At 41.7% G+C, this 23,239-nt stretch overlaps 1 protein-coding gene across 1 annotated transcript in view; it reads left to right on the forward strand.

Moving 5' to 3' along the window:
* The window catches only part of grm8b (glutamate receptor, metabotropic 8b), a 264,952-nt gene that overhangs the window by 156,319 nt on the left and 85,394 nt on the right, over window positions 1-23,239 (forward strand). Inside the window, exons 4-6 of the mRNA XM_067435819.1 lie at window positions 5,473-5,608; window positions 6,680-6,834; window positions 6,923-7,060. Of these exons, the coding sequence (XP_067291920.1) occupies window positions 5,473-5,608; window positions 6,680-6,834; window positions 6,923-7,060 (429 nt within the window). The remainder of the gene's footprint in view (window positions 1-5,472; window positions 5,609-6,679; window positions 6,835-6,922; window positions 7,061-23,239) is intronic.

Raw genomic sequence — 23,239 nt, forward strand, 5'->3', positions numbered from 1 at the left:
TGAAAAAAAATGTGTGTAATACGTTTTACCACCCCGGGAAAAAGTTTGAACTTAGAGTGGTTAAAATGTATTTGTAACTCTGTTTCTGGACATTTATAACCCCAGTGTGTGTCTGTGGGCTGCACATGTTGTGAAGAACAGCTTCCAGAAACTAAGAGAGTATTGCAGGCTTCCACTTTCCACTTTTTCGAGATTTTCTGCTGTTTATGGATCACAAAGTGTAAGTATGTCTTATTATTTGTAGTTGTGTTTTCTATTAACAATTCCAATTATAAAATAAACATATTTATGTTGTTGCTGTGATGTAAACAAAGGGCAAATATTTGCCTCTGGTAACCTGTTAGTCAACATTAGTTTTGTTGTAGTGTTTACTATAGCTTTTGTAAGGCTGTTCACTGCCTCTTAGGAAAAATATGCATGGTTTTGTGATCAATTGCTGTTTGATTTACCATAGTTTTCCGACAAATGATTAAATGGTGTATAACATCATATCTATAAAAAGAAAAAAAAATAACATACCACTCTGAAACATCCTGTGAAATCTGTCTTGCTTGAAATCCGTTTCAATAATATAAAATATGTGAAAAATATATATTTTTTGAACAATCAAGCAGGAAAATATTCTAGTACACCCCAAAAACAAATGCTTTGTTAAAGGTTTATTATTGTTGGTCTGAACAGGCTTTGTCAGCATCCTGTGGGATCTCATAAGTGATTCATGTAGAAAGTTTTAATATATAGCACACACAAATATCGGATAGATTAATGAGAATTATTTTATATGTACTTGTAAAGGTGTTTCGAAGATATATATATAGCCTGACAAGCCATACCAACATCATCAAGATTTTGATTTCTAGATTTCTAGGCTAGGTTTCTGTGGCATTTTCAAGTAGCTTTACCAGGCCAGCATAGCAACATTAGCTCAACCAATGGTGTGAGATTGGGATGGAGCTATCTGTTTGCTGACCGTTGCAGTTGGGGGAAGTGTCTATCGTAGAATTTGAAGAATATAATATAATAAAACCTAGCCTGACGTGGTCATACTCAATTCTAGTCAGAATATGAGTCTGAAACTGCTCCATTGGGCTGTGATTATGGGGTGTGTTTCAACCGAACCAGGAAAGACATTAATTGGATAGAGCTACAACCAATCGGAGCAACGAAGCGACGCATTGTCAAATGTCAACAGAGCTCAACTGCACTGAGTTGCCATGTCCGCGTTTTTTTTCCCGGCGGGTTGTTTTCTATGTCCGCGGGTTGAAGCGACTATTTTGTGATATATAGACCCATGACTGCGAATTTTAGCAGGCAACCTTGCAATTTTACCCCCCAAACTCTATTTTTCCCCCGGAGACCCTGGGGTGTACTTACAGTATAATGTTAGTATGATATTTAACTACATACTAATTGTGAAAAGTGTTGATTACAGCATTATATTTAGATCGTGGCATGAAATGTTGCAGTGATGAGCATTGTATCCGATCACAGACAGGTTGAGCGCATGAATGCAGAGATCTCGTAATTTTACGAGATTTCTGCACGCTCACGAATGCTTTCATCATAACTAACAGTGCAAACACAATGTAAATAAGAGATTCATTGATTATAATGGGAGTTTTAGTGCAAGTTCAGAACCCAGTCACTGATAAACTCACACTGCAATTGTAAAAGGAACGTTCTTTGAATGCTTTCTATATATCATTTGATCACAGTTTAAAAAATTATAATTTTTATCCTAGAAACAATGTGAAGTTAACCATTTAGTCACTGGTTTGATTTACAGATAAAGAACATCTGACTGTACATGAATCATTACCTTTTAGAAATCACTGGTCACAGATCAGGCATTAGATTTAACACGGTACTTACATGTTGTGGAAAAACTATCGAGTCCATATCATAAAAGTCTATATGTAAAGTCTGTGCTGAAATTGTGACTGATTTACCAAAATCCACAGAATGAACCGAATAAAAAAAAAAAAAGGTTGTTCAACGTAGCATTAGGATCCTTTGGAAGGTAATGCTATTTTTATTCCAGTGATCCTGTATTGCTTTTCTCTCTTTATCATTTTGTCATCTCACTTTTAAACCAGTGGGCGGGACCAAAGTTGCAATGATGAAGTAGGCGTGGATTTTCTTCTTCATAGGCGGTCTTTCCCCTATATATTATAGGCCCTTTCCATAATGAGTCATTCTCTGTGCTTGATTACAATAAAAGCTGTTTTTGGATTAACAAGGAAGTTTTCAGATCTGAAATTTACAGGATATTCTTCAAGGGGGTAATCTAGCACTCTGAAAGCATTCCACCCATGGGGCGGCCATTGCTAACCAAGCCATCACCTGCTGTTAGCATCCCATTGACTCCCATTCATTTTTGAGTCACTTTGACAGTGAATAACTTTACATCTGAGGCGTTTAAAAACTCCATTTGTCCAATGTTTCTTTATAAAGAAACACGGCAATGCATAAAAGGCTCCATTACCTTGTATCTTACACTATCACCCCGTAGAAGCTGTTTTTGTAAAAATAGGCTTACGATTGTGGCATAACCAACGCGACTCTGTTGCACAGTTGAGAAATTACCGTATAGACAGGAGGAGACTCTCAGAAGCAATCTTTTACTGCCTATGAGACAATCGGGGGGGAAGTGGAGACATAAAGTCTGATAAAGTCAAGGGGGAAGAATGGGGAGAATCCGATAGTGAGCCAAAAGCAACGGGAGAAAATATTTAAACAATGTGATTCAGATTTTTACTTTCTACAACTACTTGAAGACCTACAACTGTCAGACAGGTTGCTTACGTCACGTCTACGACGTCAAGCTCAGTCTGAGCACCTAAATCAGGGACCAAAATACAATTTTCAGCAGTTTCTAGCAATCTATTATAGAATAGCATTTATAGTATTTTTAATAGCACCTGATCACCAAAAAAGTTTGCATGCTTCTGCATGTTGCATGTGCTTGCCTAATTTTGTGAATTTTTTAAGGTTTTGTTTGGGAATTATAGATTCTGGGTACACTTGGTCACGCCCAACAATGATAATTTGGCACTGTTGTATTTGTAAAATCCTGCCTACTTTTTCCACACAGTATAATTTTTTCACTTTACATTTTAGGAAGGTAACCATCATAGTTTGGGGCCTAGTGACCGGTAGTGTTCTTGCAAACCCCTTTTACAGTGTTTGGGGAAACTGTCACAAATTTGTAATAAAAATAAGCCGCATTTGCAGATATTTTGCCGGTGGTTCAGTAGATAGCAGTGTCTCCTACAATCCAAAAACATGCAGCATCCTGCACTCTCAGAAGAAAAAAGTACAAAAGCTGTCACTGGGGTAGTATCTTTTCAAAATGAACACATTTGCACCGTATTTACCCTTCAAAGATTGTATATTAGAAAAAGCATTGATGTCCAAGGGCATCTTATTTCCCCTAATAAGCCTCACTCTCAAGTCCGACATGACATTTTGAAGTGTGCCCCATGAAGACGCCCCACCAGCAGACATTATCGCCGCACAGCATCTCAATTACATGATGATGACTGAATTGATAACAAAGGAGAACAGCCGCCGTTAAGGAAAGCATGACGATGACGCTTATCCTTGAAAGGACACCCATTCGGCATAATCACTGGGTGTCTTTGGGTGAATTGGGCATCATGATGGCTTCCACAGCTGCTGTCGGGATGGGGCCACCAAAGCTGTTCATTAAATGGACTGTAGTGACGATTTGGAGGGGTACTGGAGTGTTTAACTCGGGTCGTGAAGTGCTAATGCTGTAATGGAGGGCTTAGAGACAAGATGGAGGGTTATTATAGCCACACTTTGCGCCAAGCAGTGGCCTGGTTCCATATCAAATGCTCCTCGTTGCAAATTCCCTGAAAACAAGATATTGCCTGTGAGGATTTAAATTGACCTGGAGAGCAAATCGTTTGTTTTGGAGTGAGAGACAGCGAGCACGCATTCTCTATTAGTGTGACTGTTAGAGCGTCTGGGATGTATTAAGGACCTGATCAGATCTTGACGACATGGCTTGTCACAATTTTCTTGCCGCATCTCTGAATACAGAAACCGAATTGCTATTGTGTAAATATCGGTGGATATGACACTGTGGCCACAGGTTATTAAGTGCAGAGTCATGTGCTGTGTGAATTGCATTAGACCGAGTAAATAAGCCGGGACGTGTTTGACATCACCCCGTGTTCCCGCAGGCACCTTGGGCAAGGTGACACTATCAGATATCATTTGAATCTAAACACGCTTTCCTCACTCCGCCGAGAGAAACACTGAATCTGTTTGTTGTTCTCTGCTCCCTCTGTATCTAATCTATGTGCGTCCCTGTCCATCTTCTAATGGAATAAGTTTCCGCTGCCGCCCCGGTGTTTTCATCCTTCCTTCCGTGCTTTCTGACCTTCTCACATGCTGTCCTTCTCTCTCTTTCTCTCTTCGTAGCTTTCATACTCAATTTCATTTGCGATTTCCTATTATCTTCTTTTCTGTCCTTCTCGTTTTGCCTATTTGTCTTTCTTTTTTCTCCATTATCATGTTTTATTTCATCCCATCCCATTCAGTCCTTCCATTTCTTTTCCTCTTGTCCTTTCTGTTTTACTTTCTTTTTTTAATTTCTTTTCCTTACATTCCTTTGTTTATTTCATTTCATCTTATCACATTTCCTTTTTTCAATTCTTATCCAATTATATTTTCATATTTCCTTTACACTTCCTCCTTTCATTTCCTTTCCCTTATATCCATTCCATTCCATTCCCTTCCCTTCCATTTTCTTTATTCATTATTCTTATTTCTTCTGTCCTGCCATTTTTATTTCCGCTTATGCATTTTTGTTCCAAATCTCGTCAATTATCTATTTTCTCTTTCTTTCTTTTCCTTACATTCCCCATTCTTCTTTCATTTACTTGATATTTTCTTTTATTTCATCCATTCCTTTTGATTATTTCTTCCATTTATTTTGCTCTTGTCCAATTAATATCCAATTATCCTTTCATTTTATCCACCCTTCCCTCAACTTAATTTCCTCTTATACAATTTGTTTTTCCAAATTCTTCCCTTCCCTTCCCTTCCCTTCCCTTCCCTTCCCTTCCCTTCCCTTCCCTTCCCTTCCCTTCCCTTCCCTTCCCTTCCCTTCCCTTCCCTTCCCTTCCCTTCCCTTCCCTTCCCTTCCCTTCCCTTCCCTTCCCTTCCCTTCCCTTCCCTTCCCTTCCCTTCCCTTCCCTTCCCTTCCCTTCCCTTCCCTTCCCTTCCCTTCCCGCCCCGCCCCGCCCCGCCCCGCCCCTATTTCCCTATTTTCCTTCCCTATTTCCCCCTATTTTCTCTCTCTCTCTCTCTCTCTCTCTCTCTCTCTCTCTCTCTCTCTCTCTCTCTCTCTCTCTCTCTCTCTCTCTCTCTCTCTCTCTCTCTCTCTCCCTCCCTCCCTCCTGTCACTTCCTCATCTTCTTTCTCTTCTTTCTCTCTCAGGCGGTGTGTGTATTGCTCAGTCCCTGAAGATCCCCAGAGAGCCCAGACCTGGAGAGTTCGACAAGATCATCCTGCGGCTACTGGAGACACCCAATGCTCGTGCTGTCGTCATGTTTGCGAATGAAGATGACATCAGGTGTTTTTATCAATATCAGTTTTCCTTTCTCCTATTCATTGATGTATAGTTAATAAATAATAATGGGAATCTGTCCTGGTAATGTGCTGAAAAAAGATTAGGCACAAGAAGGCTTTTACAAACAGTTTGCACTTGATTTATTCTTGTATCTGTGTGGATTAATTTAACTGAGAAATTAGAATAATTACTTTCTTGAGTTGATGTTTTTTCTATTCCACCTTTTTAAATAGCCATTAGGCTTTAATTACCTCACAGTTATTAACCATAATTTGCTACTTAACTTGCTAGTCAGTGGCAGGTGGTGAAAAAATCTCGTTCTATTGAATATTTGTTTGGGTAAAAAAGTGTAGGGAGGATGAATCAATAAGGTTTGGGGTCAGTATGTTGTTGAACATTTACAATGCATTTTTGATCAAATAAAGCAGCCCTGGTAAAAAAAAAAACTTCCAACCCCAAACTTTGGAAGACTTTTAGAAGTCTAACTTAACTTCTGGAGGTAGACTAGCATTTAGGTGTTCTAGAAGTTAATAAATGCAGTGGAAATGCAATAAAAGCCATAAGAAGTCCAATTTTGAGGTCATATGGTCTTTTAGTCAAATCTGTTGAAAAGCTACCAATTTTGGACAACCACCGATATTTAACTGGGACTTTCATGGAGTTAAATTGAAGATGATGCAGTGGAGCTGTAAGTATTGCTCTTAGGTGAAAATTTCAAGAACAGGTGAAGTCAGCTATTTGCTATAATGTGCTGCCTAAGGCCTGGAGAACTCATTTTAACATAATCCACTTTTCAGTCATTTTTGCCATGAAATTTCATGTACCTGTAGCACAGGACCAAATCACGTCCCTATATTCCTGAGAGCCACTGCCCTTCCTAAGCCTATTACGTGATGTCCTTTGGAATCTTGCCCATTACGCTAATGACTTCAGAACAATTTCTAATTTTGGGTTGTCTAGCAGAACACTGTTGACCTCAGAAAATCAGAACGAATCAGGTCAGTTTGAAGGACACTTTGACGGATACTTCTTTGACTCACATGGGAATGCATATTTTGTTTGCTCGTCTTTCAGACGTGTATTGGACGCTGCAAAGCGCAACAACCAAACAGGTCACTTCCTCTGGGTGGGATCAGACAGCTGGGGCTCAAAGATATCTCCTGTCGTCCAGCAGGAAAGTGTTGCAGAAGGTGCTATTACCATCCTTCCAAAAAGAGCCTCCATAGAAGGTAAAATTCCCTCTAGTGGACAAGTTCTGATTAAACATTTCTCTTGCAATTCCAGTCCGATTCCAATGTTTTTTATACTTATTTTCAGCCTTTGACAGATACTTCAAAAGCCGCTCCTTGTCCAACAACCGACGGAACGTTTGGTTTGCAGAGTTCTGGGAGGAGAATTTTGGATGCAAGTTAGGGATGCATGGGAAACGTCCAGGGAGCCCCAAGAAATGCACTGGTACGTGAAGGTTTTGCATTACTCTCTTTTGACCTGGATTGGAAATTATACTGTTACGTTTAGAGTTCTCTTCTGCCTGGGAGGCAAAACAGTCCATCATGCTGACATCAGATTGGACCTCTTTGAGGATTCAGAGTTTCTAGTGGTTGAGAAGATCAATGGGGACATCAGGAACAAGAGATTATGTTAAGACAGGAACTGGTAAAGCCTTAAATAAACAGCCGAGTCTTACTGATGTCAATTTGCACACACATATGCACATGCTAACACACACACACACACACACACACACACACACACACACACACACACACACACACACACACACACACACACACACACACACACACACACACACACACAGGAGGTCAAAAACGTTTTGTCATTACAACCTTACAGTCCTCCTAAGCTCTGATTGATTTACGTGAAGGTTGGCTGAATTGTTTAAGCAGAAGCCTAGCCTTTAATCAGCTCTACATTTAGAGCTGCTTTGCTATGTAGTTTTGCAACAAACAAAAAAACCTGTACTCCAAAATAAGTGAAAGTGAAAGCATTCACAACCCATTTTGCTATAGGTATTTGATTATTTGCAATAGAATGAAATTTGGAACTGGAAACGCCTAATGTCATTTTAGAGGTAAAAAAAGGAGTAAGACCAGGAACTTATATTTAAGGAATAATCGAGGACGGGCCGTTGAATTATTAGAAAAGTAATGCAGCCGAGTGGCCGTTACACCTTGGGTAATAATTAAACAGTTACAACACCTCAAAACATTGTTCAGATGATTTTTTGCAAGACATTTGTCAGGTTTTTGTCCTTAAAGCTACACTGTGGGATATTTTCCCCCATCTAGCAGTGTAAAGGTATATGATAATCCAGTGAATATTAGTTTCTGTTCCTCTCAATTCCGATTTTGTTTTACAGTTTTTCTCAATTGCTTAAACACATTTCTTGAAACTATGCCTCATATTCTCAAAACTATATACACAAATCCATAACGTCTCACCCAGTTTCCCAAACAACCTATTTTCAGGTCAAAATGAAGCTCTACACTCAAAACCATTCACTCTTGCTGAAAAACCAAACGTTGCCCTCAGACAGGACACACAAGCCCTCAAAATCACACACACTACAACATAGTCTAACACACTGGTGCAATAAATTCAAAACAACATTTCCAAAACTGGTAAGTTATGTTACTTGTGGTTCCCCTCCTCACAAACCTTTTCACATGATGAACAAAAGACACAACCAATGGATACATTGGCACATTTTTATTCATTCATTTATACTCCACAGTAAAAAAAAAAAAAAAAAAAAAAAAAAATTGTATTCCGCCTCAGCCTCCCGTCTTTGGTCTGGGTCAGGCCAGAGAATCTCATCCACATCACAGGCTATATTAGCCCTAGCCTGGCAGCGGGGGTAAAATCCTCTTGCATGCCTGATCCACCCCTGGCACGCATCTACTGACACATGGCCTGGACGAGGTGAACAACCATATAAGGTTCTCGATCATACACTTTCCACTAGTAGTCAAGACCACCTAAACCGAGACCAAGACAAGACCAAGACTTTGAAGGGCCGAGACCAAGACAAGACCAAGACTTTGAAGGGCCGAGACCGAGTCAAGACCAAGACCAGTGCATGTCCCCACACTTATGATAAAATGTGGAATATGAATATGATTGGCACTTCTCTCGTATGATCAACTAAACTGGCTCTAATTTCATCCGAGACTGCTTGTCTTCCTCCTCCTTCTTCTCCACCACATCCTCTTCCTCTCCCTCCTCCTTCACCACGTCCTCTTCCTCTCCCTCCTCCTTCACCATGTCCTCTTCCTCTCCATCCTTCTTCACCATGTCCTCTCCCTCCTCCTTCACCATGTCCTCTTCCTCTCCCTTCTCCTTCACCATGTCCTCTCCCTCCTCCTTCACCATGTCCTCTTCCTCTCCATCCTTCTTCACCATGTCCTCTCCCTCCTCCTTCACCATGTCCTCTTCCTCTCCCTTCTCCTTCACCATGTCCTCTCCCTCCTCCTTCACCATGTCCTCTTCCTCTCCATCCTTCTTCACCATGTCCTCTCCCTCCTCCTTCACCACGTCCTCTTCCTCTCCCTCCTCCTTCACCATGTCCTCTTCCTCTCCCTTCTCCTTCACCATGTCCTCTCCCTCCTCCTTCACCATGTCCTCTTCCTCTCCCTTCTCCTTCACCATGTCCTCTCCCTCCTCCTTCACCATGTCCTCTTCCTCTCCATCCTTCTTCACCATGTCCTCTCCCTCCTCCTTCACCATGTCCTCTTCCTCTCCATCCTTCTTCACCATGTCCTCTCCCTCTTCCTTCACCATGTCCTCTTCCTCTCCCTTCTCCTTCACCATGTCCTCTCCCTCCTCCTTCACCATGTCCTCTTCCTCTCAATCCTTCTTCACCATGTCCTCTCCCTCCTCCTTCACCATGTCCTCTTCCTCTCCCTTCTCCTTCACCACGTCCTCTTCCTCTTCCTCCTCGACCGCTTCCTTCATTTCTTTGTGGATCCATTGTTCCAAAGCTCAAATGAACTGACTCTGGCACTTTTATGTATCTTGAAAGTTCTGATTGATGTGTGTTAAATTTTGATTCTTAGTGTTTTCACCTGGGTAATTGTGTGCTAATTGAGCTGAAACTATGCTGACTTGAGTGAACAATATTGAATGCTAGTGCTTTCTAAATGACCACATGGTCTAGGCAATGAGAAATTAAGGGATTTGTGTGTAGAGTTTTGCAGTGACAGTTCAACAAATCTGACTCATGTGTCAAAACAGGGAATAGTGTTTATAGTTTAGTGAAATGGGTGTGCTTTCTGATAAATGGCATTATGGTTTTGAAATTTTAGTTCAAAAGCCTGGTTGTAGTGTTTAAGCAATCGAGAAAAACTGTAACTCATACGGTGGCCGATTTAGTCCAAGATTAACATGGCGTCCAGTTCGGCCTCGTTCATGAGTGCCATCGAGTGTTAAAATGCGAAAAGCGAAGCTTGAATTTACGGGTATGTCCCTCTTTGGCTAATGTACTTTCAAAATGGAGGGGCTACATGGTGACCTGGATTCGAACCCCTCATCCGTATGTATTTTCAATGGCATATTATAGACTTACGAGAATACTTTATTACTTGAAAGAAGTAAATATACATTAATGAGCACATATATTTTTGAAAGAACTAAGTGTTTTTAGCTAAGAATAAACTAAAAACGTTACACAGTGTAGCTTTAAAAGAGTCTTGTGTGTCGGACTAATTTCTTACGCATCTCATCCAAAGCCTCCATTGCTAATTCCAAAACTTCCTTTTAGAGCTGGTAACAGAGACTTGAGCCACTGATAGCAGACTAATGCAGTTATTAATGCAGTAAGTTATTAGAGAGAGAGAGAGAGAGAGAGAGAGAGAGAGAGAGAGAGAGAGAGAGAGAGAGAGAGATTAAGTGTGTGTATTACCTCAGTCTGTGCATCTCTCAAAAGTGCCCAGCACTAGCGTCGCAATTAAAACTGTGCATAGCCTAATAAAAAATTTGTGTCAAAAAATTTAAATAATTTGATGTTTTTATCCTATTTTTACTATATTTATTTGCTTGGTGAGGGCAAAGTGATGTCCAAAGTGGAACTGTAATGCGGTCAACCTTTAGCTCGGAACGACTTTAGCTGTGCATTTTCCTAAAAATAAGGGGGACATTCGTCAATCAATCATATTAAAGCATTCAACAGCCCTGTAGTATAATAAAAAGTAAATATGTTGACTGTAATCTAAGTCACTTGTGTCATATAACAAATAAAAAGTTAATAGATATTTTTAACAATATGTTAACATGCATATTGTTTATGTCTATGTAAAGTATTTTAATGTTTTTAATGTTTACGGATTGGCAACTTTCACTTCCATTGTAACTGTCAGTTATAGAAAGCCAGTTGTTTTCCTTGTTTAAATGAGCCGTAAATATTCATTTAAAGTATTAAGACTGGCTAAAATGAAATGTACATTTTTCAGTTTATCTTTATTTAAGCAATTGACTGCCCCAGATTCATCATGGCGACAGTTCTGTTCTTGTCTCCTCTTGTCACTTAATTCTCCTTCTCCTCTGTATGAAACTCTTGTGTACAGCTACATAGAGCAGATGGACATTTGGGGTCCTTATGAAAGAACAGTTATTGTTCTGGCACGGTGATTTGACATAATGAGAATAATTACATAGCTGTGGATGCGGCACATCGCTCTCTCTCTTGCTCTGTCGCGCTCTCTCTTTCTGAATGATCTGTAAAGAGATGCTCAGACTACGCTTCACTGCAAATGGATGCCTCTGTCAACAGCACGCTGGCAGAAATGCTGATTACGATCATCTATTCCTTAAAGAAGTACGAAGAGGGAGCGCTATTAAGCCATGACAAAAAGATGCTCTTTTGTCAAATAACAGAAACAGACGCTGAGAGATCCCAGCTGTCAGGGGCCGTGCAGCGTTGGGGCCGAGAATATGTAGATTTGAATAGAAGCACCGAAGATGCCTGAAGACACATGAGGATGCAAATACACCATTACCTCAAGTATTCAGATACTGCAAAACAACATGAAGTGGCATTAGCAATGCATTTAACTTCTCAAATATAACATTTGAGTGGAGCAAAATATTTAGTGAGAGATAATGTAGAATGGAACTTTATTTCTATCCATCAGCATGCAACTCAGAGCACTTTTTTTTTTTTTTTACATGAATAATACCTCAGATAATGATTTTTTTTAATATCCAGACTTGGGATGGGTTAGAACACAACCACACAGAACACCCTAGACTTGTAATGGTTAGTAACATCCCAGAATGCTAGTAAACATCTAGCATCTCCCTAGAAACCAACCAGAGCACCCTAGCAACTCCTTAACATCCACTCAGAGCACCCTAGCAACCACATAGCAATTCCCTGGCAACCACCCAGAGTGCTTGAATGAATAAGGCATTTATATAGCACTTTCATATGTACTACTGTACACCAAAAGCACTTTACACTCATGTCAGGGGTCTCTCCTCAACCACCACCAGTGTGCAGCATCCACTTGGATGATACGACGACAGCCACAGTACAACAGCGCCAGTGTGCTCACCACACATCAGTGATAGGTGGAGAGGAGAGAGGGAGATAGAGCCAATTCAGTGGATGGGGATTATTAGGAGGCCATGATTGGTAACGGCCAATCGAGGGAATTTGGCCAGGAGTTACACCCCTACTTTTTACGAGAAGTGCCATGGGATTTTAACAACCACAGAGAGTCAGGACCTCGGTTTAACGTCTCATCTGAAGGACTGTGCTCAGTGACAGTATAGTGTCCCCATCACTATACTGGGGTGTTAGGACCCACACAGACCACAGGATGAGCACCCTCTGCTGGCCTCACTAACACCTCTACCAGCAGCTACCTGGTTTTCCCAGTTGGTCTCCCATCCAGGTACTGACCAAACTCAGCCCTGCTTAGCTTCAGTGGGAAACTGTCACATGCCTGTCCTGTCGTGTGTGCACTTGTGGGTTTTGTTATGTTGAGCATGTGCTCGTGTCCCTGTCAGTTCCCTCCCCCTTGTTATCTGATTATTGGTTAATTTGCCCCACCTGTTCTCCCTCATTATCTGCCTTGTTTGTTCCCTTTATAATCTCCTTGTGTTTGTCAGTCTGTGTTGGATCCTTGTGTAATGTCTGCGTCTCCCGTTCCCCCAGTGACTTCTGTTGGTATGTTTTGAGTTTTAGTTTATGTTCTATTATGCGTTTTGCCCCCTCGTGGGTGTTTGTTTTGTATTTATGTTTTATTTGTTATAAATATATATCCTTTTCTGCACTTGAGTCCTCGCACCATTTCCTTTGTCTGTAACGTGACAGAAGGATCCAACCAATATGAGGACTCAGCGGAGAAAGAGGTCACCGCAATCCCCTCCCTCTGCTATCTCCTGTCCCCTCTGGGACCGTATAGTCCAGTTTAGCTCCCTTAGAGCTATGCGGCAACAAGGAACTGATCTGAGGGAATTTGCACAGGAGTTTAAGAGGGCTGCAGAGGGACTGGGATACAGAGATGAAACTCTTAAGGAGCTCTTCAATTATGCCCTCGACAAACCATTCGATTGGACTGTAATGAGGGCACTGGAGGGGGCAACATTCGAGGTGACTGTGGATTATTTCATTGGACAGCGGAGGAGGGCCCCTCTCCGGAGTCCGGTGGTACCTATGGATCCACTTCCGGTGGACCCTGTGCCGGTGGTCCCAGTGCCGGTGGATCGTGTTCCGGTGGTCCCTGTGCCGGTGGATCGTGTTCCGGTGGTCCCTGTGCCGGTGGATCGTGTTCCGGTGGTCCCTGTGCCGGTGGATCGTGTTCCGGTGGTCCCTGTGCCGGTGGATCGTGTTCCGGTGGTCCCTGTGCCGGTGGATCGTGTTCCGGTGGTCCCTGTGCCGGTGGACTCCGTTCCGGTGGTCCCGAGTCCGGAAACGGCCTGGAGGGCTGTGATGGGATGCTTTGTGGTGGCAGTCCTGCATGCGTGGAAGGAGCACAGGGCTTTATCCGAAGCCCCGGAGGCAGTTCCGGTGGTCCCAGTTCCGGTGGATCGTGTGCCGGTGGTCTCAGTTCCGGCGGATCGTGTTCCGGTGGTCCCTGTGCCGGTGGATCGTGTTCCGGTGGTCCCTGTGCCGGCGGATCATGTTCCGGTGGTCCCTGTGCCGGCGGATCATGTTCCGGTGGTCCCAGTTCCGGCAGATCATGTTCCGGTGGTCCCAATGCCAGCAGATCGTATTCCGGTGGTCCCAGTGCCGGTGGATACTGCTGGACTGGAGAAGTTTCCCCAATGCCCTGCCTGCGCCGCTGAGGCGCCCTGCTCTCCCTGCGCCGCTGAGGCGCCCTGCTCTCCCTGCGCCGCTGAGGCGCCCTGCTCTCCCTGCGCCCCTGAGGCGCCCTGCTCTCCCTGCGCCGCTGAGGCGTCCTGCTCTCCGTGCGCCGCTGAGGCGTCCTGCTCTCCGTGCGCCGCTGAGGCGTCCTGCTCTCCGTGCGCCGCTGAGGCGTCCTGCTCTCCGTGCGCCGCTGAGGCGTCCTGCTCTCCGTGCGCCGCTGAGGCGTCCTGCTCTCCGTGCGCCGCTGAGGCGTCCTGCTCTCCGTGCGCCGCTGAGGCGTCCTGCTCTCCGTGCGCCGCTGAGGCGTTCTGCTCTCACCGCGCCGCTGAGGCGTCCTGCTCTCACCGCGCCACTAAAGCGTCCTGCTCTCACCGCGCCTCCCTGGCGCCCCCTGCACTCACCGCGCCTCTCTGGCACCCTGCTCTCACCGCGCCTCCCTGGCGTCCTGCTCTACCCGCACTGCCCTGGCTGCCTGAACTCTATGGGCCGCCCCGGCCGCTTGAACTTGGTGGGCCTCCCGAACTCGGTGGGCCGCCCTGGCCATTCGAACTTTGTGGGCCACCATGGCCTCCTGAACTTTTTGTTTTCCTCGTTCCTCCCTTGTTTACCCCTCCCTTGTCTGTACCTTCTTTGTCTGTCCCTCCCGTGCCCCCCTGGTCTGTCCCTCCCGTGCCCCCCTGGTCTGTCCCTCCCGTGCCCCCCTGGTCTGTCCCTCCCGTGCCCCCCTGGTCTGTCCCTCCCGTGCCCCCCTGGTCTGTCCCTCCCGTGCCTCCCTGGTCTGTCCCTCCCGTCCCTCCCTGGTCTGTCCCTCCCGTCCCTCCCTGGTCTGTCCCTCCCGTCCCTCCCTGGTCTGTCCCTCCCGTCCCGCCCGGGTCTGTCCCTCCCGTCCCTAGTGGAGCGTCTGGTAGCCGCTCCTTAAGGAGGGGGTAATGTCACATGCCTGTCCTGTCGTGTGTGCACTTGTGGGTTTTGTTATGTTGAGCATGTGCTCGTGTCCCTGTCAGTTCCCTCCCCCTTGTTATCTGATTATTGGTTAATTTGCCCCACCTGTTCTCCCTCATTATCTGCCTTGTTTGTTCCCTTTATAATCTCCTTGTGTTTGTCAGTCTGTGTTGGATCCTTGTGTAATGTCTGCGTCTCCCGTTCCCCCAGTGACTTCTGTTGGTATGTTTTGAGTTTTAGTTTATGTTCTATTATGCGTTTTGCCCCCTCGTGGGTGTTTGTTTTGTATTTATGTTTTATTTGTTATAAATATATATCCTTTTCTGCACTTGAGTCCTCGCACCATTTCCTTTGTCTGTAACGTGACAGAAACCAGTCTTGGGCTACAGGGTGAAATGGCTGCTGGTATACTGAACACTCTAGCAACCACATAGAATTTTAGTTTGAGGCACATGATTTGGATTAGTAAGCAAACAACACAGAACACTATAGTAACCATCTAGCAACTCCCTAGAAACCACCCAGAACATCATAGTGACTCCTTAACATCCACTTAAAACACCCTAGCAACCACATAGTAACTCTCTAGCAACCACCCAGAACATCATAGTGACTCCTTAACATCCACTTAAAACACCCTAGCAACCACATAGTAACTCTCTAGCAACCACCCAGAACACATTAGCAACCACAGAAATTTAGTTTGAGGCTCTTTCTTGAATGCTATGCCATCTAAAAATTTCAATAGAAACCATGCAAAACATCCTAAAAACTCCTTAGCATCTATTTAAAACACTCTAGCAACCACATAGAAATATAGTTTGCTAGCAACACCCTAGAAGAGTGGTTCCCAAACCTGTCCTGCATGGAGGACCACCAGCCCTGCTCATTTTGTATTGGTGCGTCTCAATCAGCTTAATCAGTTCAGTAGTTAGGGCACTGATCAGGGAGTCAGCCCATTGACTTATCAGTACCCTAACTACTGAACTAGGGAGCTGAATGAGACGCACCCAATGTCTTCCTCATCAGATACACCCACTTCAGGTCTTGCCATCTCTATTAATGAGCTGATGAGTTGGATCAGGTGTGTCTGAATGAGGGAAACATGCAATATGGTGGTCCTCCAGTGCTGCGTTCCACTCCACTTTAAGACACGCACTTGCGAACTTCCCTAAGCACTTCCCCTTGGGGGAATCCCCGCCACCATTTTGAAGTGCGTTCCACTTCGTGAAGTGGACAAGGGAAGTTTATATGGACAGACCCTTGCTCCCTCGATTTTGACCGAGTGAGCAAGTCTACTTCATATGTACACTTCAGGCAGCTTCATATACCACAATGCAACACTATTGTGACGCCACCTCATATCGCGTTTAATTTACCCCACCACAAACAACTCTATGATATTCTTTAAAACATTTAAAACAACCCAGACACATCCATATACAGTCTTGTTCAAAATAATAGCAGTACAATGTGACTAACCAGAATAATCAAGGTTTTTAGTATATTTTTTATTGCTACGTGGCAAACAAGTTACCAGTAGGTTCAGTAGATTGTCAGAAAACAAATGAGACCCAGCATTCATGATATGCACGCTCTTAAGGCTGTGCAATTGGGCAATTAGTTGAAAGGGGTGTGTTCAAAAAAATAGCAGTGTGGCATTCAATCACTGAGGTCATCAATTTTGTGAAGAAACAGGTGTGAATCAGGTGGCCCCTATTTAAGGATGAAGCCAACACTTGTTGAACATGCATTTGAAAGCTGAGGAAAATGGGTCGTTCAAGACATTGTTCAGAAGAACAGCGTACTTTGATTAAAAAGTTGATTAGAGAGGGGAAAACCTATAAAGAGGTGCAAAAAATGATAGGCTGTTCAGCTAAAATGATCTCCAATGCCTTAAAATGGAGAGCAAAACCAGAGAGACGTGGAAGAAAATGGAAGACAACCATCAAAATGGATAGAAGAATAACCAGAATGGCAAAGGCTCAGCCAATGATCACCTCCAGGATGATCAAAGACAGTCTGGAGTTACCTGTAAGTACTGTGACAGTTAGAAGATGTCTGTGTGAAGCTAATCTATTTTCAAGAATCCCCCGCAAAGTCCCTCTGTTAAAAAAAAGGCATGTGCAGAAGAGGTTACAATTTGCCAAAGAACACATCAACTGGCCTAAAGAGAAATGGAGGAACATTTTGTGGACTGATGAGAGTAAAATTGTTCTTTTTGGGTCCAAGGGCCACAGGCAGTTTGTGAGACTATCCCCAAACTCTGAATTCAAGCCACAGTACACAGTGAAGACAGTGAAGCATGGAGGTGCAAGCATCATGATATGGGCATGTTTCTCCTACTATGGTGTTGGGCCTATTTATCGCATACCAGGGGTCATGGATCAGTTTGCATATGTTAAAATACTTGAAGAGGTCATGTTGCCCTATGCTGAAGAGGACATGCCCTTGAAACGGTTGTTTCAGCAAGACAATGACCCAAAACACACTAGTAAACGGGCAAAGTCTTGGTTCCAAACCAACAAAATTAATGTTATGGAGTGGCCAGCCCAATCTCCAGACCTTAATCCAATTGAGAACTTGTGGGGTGATATCAAAAATGCTGTTTCTGAAGCAAAACCAAGAAATGTGAATGAATTGTGGAATGTTGTTAAAGAATCATGGAGTGGAATAACAGCTGAGAGGTGCCACAAGTTGGTTGACTCCATGCCACACAGATGTCAAGCAGTTTTAAAAAAACTGTGGTCATACAACTAAATATTAGTTTAGTGATTCACAGGATTGCTAAATCCCAGAAGAAAAAAAAATGTTTGTACAAAATAGTTTTGAGTTTGTACAGTCAAAGGTAGACACTGCTATTTTTTTGAACACACCCCTTTCAACTAATTGCCCAATTGCACAGCCTTAAGAGCGTGCATATCATGAATGCTGGGTCTTGTTTGTTTTCTGAGAATCTACTGAACCTACTGGTAACTTGTTTGCCACGTAGCAATAAAAAATATACTAAAAACCTTGATTATTCTGGTTAGTCACATTGTACTGCTATTATTTTGAACAAGACTGTACATATAGAATGCTGCATTAAACTATTTCGTAAAGGAAAAAAATAAATAATAAATCAACTCCAGAGTGGATTCCAATTGATCAAGGGCTTAGGGCGTTCCAGTTCAGTCTATTGCAAAGTTTCCGCCAGTAGTGGGCACTCATGCAACGTAAGCAATGACGCACATCCGAGTGAACGAGACGGAGGGAAGTTTGCGAGTGAAGGGCATAATAAAAACGAACTGGAACGCAGCACTGGACAGGTTTGGGAACCACTGCCCTAGAACATCCACTCAACTTCCTTAACATCTACTTAGAACACCATAGCAATCACATAGCAACTCCCCAGCAACCACCCAGAAAACCATTGAAACTCCTTAGTAACCAGTTACTAACCACTTAAAACATCCTAACAACTACTTAGCAACTGTTTGTATAGTATAGTATAACAAAATCTTTATAATAATGTGCATGGAAGTAACCTCTGTTTTAATAGCATGTTGTATCTGCATCTTCCATGAGCTCTGCTTCTTGTGTGTGTGTGTGTGTGTGTGTGTGTGTGGGGGGGGGGTACCTAAGTCTATCTATCACATTTTCTGTGATAGGTAGACTTAGGGGTATGGTTAATGTTAGGGATTGGAATATACAGTTTGTACAGTATAAAATATTTATGTCTATGGAAAGTCCCCATAAAACATAAAAAATGTCTGTGTATGTACGTGTGTCTGCAAGGGGGTCAGCATGGCCAATTCAGTCACATGATTGGTGATGCACTGCTGATTTTGTTTCTGCACATCTCCAGGCAGCTTCGTAGACAAGCAATTGTGAATCAGAGCACTCAACGCCATAGTGTTATATTTAGTAGAGCAGTGATGCTTTCCTGTCTGGGCTGTTAGCAGAGGTAGCAAGCCATGAGAATGCATCAGTTCACTTTAGGGGATCTCTGTCATGGCATTCACTTAAGCTACAGCCATATTTAGACTTCATAAACTCTCTATGCACTCAGTACAGGAAGAAAATAGGCTGTACTGGAATAAAAAAATCAAAGTGGACAAACTAGCATCTCATAGAAGTGCAAGAATTTGATGCTCCACCAGAGATGCAAATGCAGTGCATAGATAAACATGTTCAGCGTAGCAGTTAAATATGATGCTTGAAGGGAAGATGGCTGTTTGTTGTAGTCTGATTGCATTTGTGCTGGCTTTATAAATAATTGCCTAGTGGTTAGACCGTCGAGCCAAACGTAGGGACCAGAATATCATTAGGCAACATTCATTAGGTCAGTTTTTGAGATTGACAACTGCATTTACTTACTGGTGTGAGTCCCAAATTTCCCCATTCACACAGCACCTTATAGAAGTGTCGCAACCACCCACAACCTGGGCAAGCACTACTTACACTTTAGTGAGAAAATGTAAAAATCAACTTTTCCTGATTTCAAAGCACATTTATAGTCACTGAATCCTGTTCCAATTGAATCAGACTCTCCAATTAGCATCCTACATCCAGATTTTTTTCGTCCTGAGATGTACATTATGCTGACTACAACATCTTCCAGACAGAAAAAGAGAGCGATCTTTCGTATATTCTGACTGTACTTAAGACAAGCACTTTGAGCCAAATCCCATGGAAAGACGTCAGGCAAATGAAACTGGATTTACAAAATGTGCCACGATGGGTTCACGGGAGGAAAGCGAATGAGGGAAATCTCCGGACTCAGCTTGCCTGCTGAAGAAGGCGTATTTTGACTAGTAGGGAATTGAGTTTGAAAGCGGTCTATGTGTGTAAGACTTATCTGTGGGATTGAGGCAGGCAGCGGCGGTCTGAATTGATTTTATGATCACCCAGAGATTGAGGTTCGGTGAAGCTTTTATCAGAGTGGCTCTGTGGAGTAATCATACAATATGACAAACAGCTGACTCAGCAAGACGTGGGGTCAGCATTCACCTGTGTGTATGAAGAGCAAAGAGAGGTCCGCAAATATAAGATTAACCCTCTGGCACAGTCTGCAAAAGTGCTGATATCACAGGGTTTGCTTTCACGTTTTGAAGCATGTCTGTAAGGCAGGCACGTCTCCATGTATTGATGTCCGCGGTTGTGGGATACATCTAATGTGTCCTACATGTTGCATCAGATCTGGCAGGGAAGCTAATGGAGTTTGATTTTGTATTCCGTTACATTTGGTTCTTGTGCGCGTGTGTGAATATTTATGACAAGGATTCCTGCGTTGGGATCGATATATGGGATTTGCCTTTTAAAATACATAGTCTAGTTTTTTTTTTATATATAAAATATAAAATATAAAAATATAAAATCTTAAATTTAAATATATATATATATATATACATAAAACCCCATTTACTTTCTTAAAGGGATAGTTCACCACAAAATTATTATTATTTTTAACTCAGTCTCATGAACACAATAGAAGATATTTTGAAAATGAATCATTAAATGAGTCAGGTAAATTTTGGTAAATCCCTCAGTAAATGCTCGTAGTGTTATTGTACATGATTCATCATTATTCCAAAAACTATTTTTGATAATTTCCATATTTTCTTTAAAATATTGATCTCTCCTGCCATTAAAGCTGGATTTGAGAAGTGAATGGAGTTGCAAATTTCATGATGACTCCACCTAGATTAGATATTTCTGACCAAGATTACTACATAAGAACAAGACATAAGGGACAGGTTCTAGGTTATTTACAACTTATTGTCTAAAGGGTGCCATCACATATAAAAGTATCAATATAGAGAGAAATATTGAAAAATAGTCCATTGTTTATTGTCAGTAGTGTAGAGATCTATGACGCACAGCTCACACAGAAGTCACTTTCAAGCACAGCAGTTTTCTGTTGGTAAACACCAAGCCTGTAACACTTGTGTTAATAACTGAAACCTGTGGTTGGTCATGGATATATGCTGGATAGGTCATAACCTTCACCCCTCCGTGTATTTTAATGGATGCGAGACAAACTAAACAATCAAATGTCTTCAGAAAGTGTTTTACCCAAAGTTGGTTTCTGTCACGTTAGGCAGTATTTATCACACTGATTTCAAGTGTTAATTTTTTAAATAAGACTGGGTTTAGTTAGTTGCTATAAAAATTGTGTGTGTGTGTGTGTGTGGGGGGGGGGGGGGGGGGTTGAAGTCATGATTGACAGCTGAGATTGACAGCTTCTCTGAGTGAAGTTGTCACTGAGGCACTAAAATACTTTTTGGGGGGATTTTCTGGAGCTTTTGCTATGAAGCAAATGAAGTCACTTCGTCCAAAAAAATGTACGGCCTATGGTCAAAACACACACACCCAAAAAAATAATGTATACACAGCAAAAACTACAGTGTTAAATTAACACTCTTCTGAGTTTATTTGGCTCCACACTCAAGAGTGTTAAAAGTAAGTCTGAAGAAGTGTTAATGGACCATTGGTGATGACACCTGATGATAACAAGCAGAATCACTGAAGGAAAGTGTCACAATTTTTAAGTCACCATTATGGAGATCAGGGTTTGCTTTAGTTGGGCTCTTGACCCTTGGCTTTTTAACATTAGTTATTTTTTTCTGGCTGCTTTAACTTTGTGTTTAGAACACACATTTTGGCAAAGAAAAAATCTGTTAAGGTGTTGGAGATGTTTTGATTAACGTAATTAACATAATCATCATTTAGCGACTGGATCAACTAATGTCATTCTGAGACAAACTTCAAACTATATATGGGGCATGTGCTGATTTTACATTTCTGATTGCAACAGCTCTGTGAAGTTAATAGGAGGAGATTCTGCACAAAAAAAGATTTCAAACTACTTTGTTGCTTTAGACATTCACAGACATCAAGAATCAGTGTATGAATCTTAACAATGGTGACAAACTGCATATCAGATACACAGATCAACAGTGATCACAAAACAAGCTACTAAAAAGTCACATAAAACAGCAAAAAGAAAAGAAAATGGTGAGAATAGAAAGAAATCATTAAATCAGTTAATCTTATAATTTATTCATGCTGCAATGCATGCTGGGAGCCATGGGCGAGTTTTGATTGGTGCGCCCAGAATGCATTGCAAAAGCTTTTTGATGGCCACCATTGTTGAGATTCATACACTGATTCTTGATGTCTCTGTGTTGCTAAATGGCAGAGATTCAAACCTTTTTTTTATTTTTTAGAACATAATAACTTTTAAAAATCCCTCTGATTATATTGTAAACATCCGATTATTTGCTGTAGAATCACAGGGCTGTTAAATAAAGTAATAAAGTAACCAATAAAGTAAACCTAACTCAAAAATTAGGCTCTAAATGACATCAGTGATTCAGTTCATGATGATTATGTCAAAACATAACCAACAACACCTGATCACATTTTCTCTGGACTTGTATGCCTGGTTTTAAGCAGCCAGTCAAAAACGAATGTTAAAATGTAAAATTTACTTAGTTTTTTTGTATTTTGCAGATTTTTAAATATTACTTTTTTACTTTTATTACATAATACTTTTTAAATTTCACATATGGAATTAAGTAAACTCTACTTAACTAAGTTAAGTAAAATTAACATAGAAAATAAGTAATTTTAACTTGGCCAGTAAAAGGTTGAGTTATTTCTACTTACACTGTAAACAATTATATGTTCAATAAGTTAAGATGACATGTGATTTACATTGTTTTAACTCATCAAAATGAATTAAGAAATTTTTAACTTTTTTATAAGTTATACAAGATGCAACTATTTTTTTTAATTCAGTTTAGCATAATCTATGTTGAAATAACTTAAACATTCAAGTTGATTGTACTTAAAAATATCAGGATGTGACTTTTTTTACAGTGTAGTTGAAGTTTCCTTTGCAATACTTTTTACTCAAACAATATAACACTGAATGGCAAAGTTACTAAACCTAAAAAAGCAATGATACAACAGTTTTAATAGAGCTAGAAAATCTACCTTGTAAATTATTTAAGCCCCAGTGCATGAGGGGAACACCAGTTTTAGTTAAGTAAATAAGTTAAGTAGTTTTACTTAATTTTATAAAGTTGATATTTACACTTACATTTCTACAAGCTTGAATGAAGTACTTATATATCATTTATTTAGTTTTTCATGTAGAAAACATTATATATTTCTGTAGTTTTTACTTCACCACATCAAAATCAACACGACAAACTTGGACATGTTGCAAAATCTGCATCGAAATCTTTCGCCCTCACATGAAATTCCCAATTCCGTTTGAAAATGATTGGATTTTGCATACAAAAATGAGCAAAACATCAGTAAATGTGAGCGAAGCTAAAGAACTGCATCTGTGCCTTGCTATCAGTTTC

This window comes from Pseudorasbora parva, chromosome 25 (genome assembly GCF_024679245.1).
Source record: "Pseudorasbora parva isolate DD20220531a chromosome 25, ASM2467924v1, whole genome shotgun sequence".
Classification (NCBI taxonomy): domain Eukaryota; kingdom Metazoa; phylum Chordata; class Actinopteri; order Cypriniformes; family Gobionidae; genus Pseudorasbora; species Pseudorasbora parva.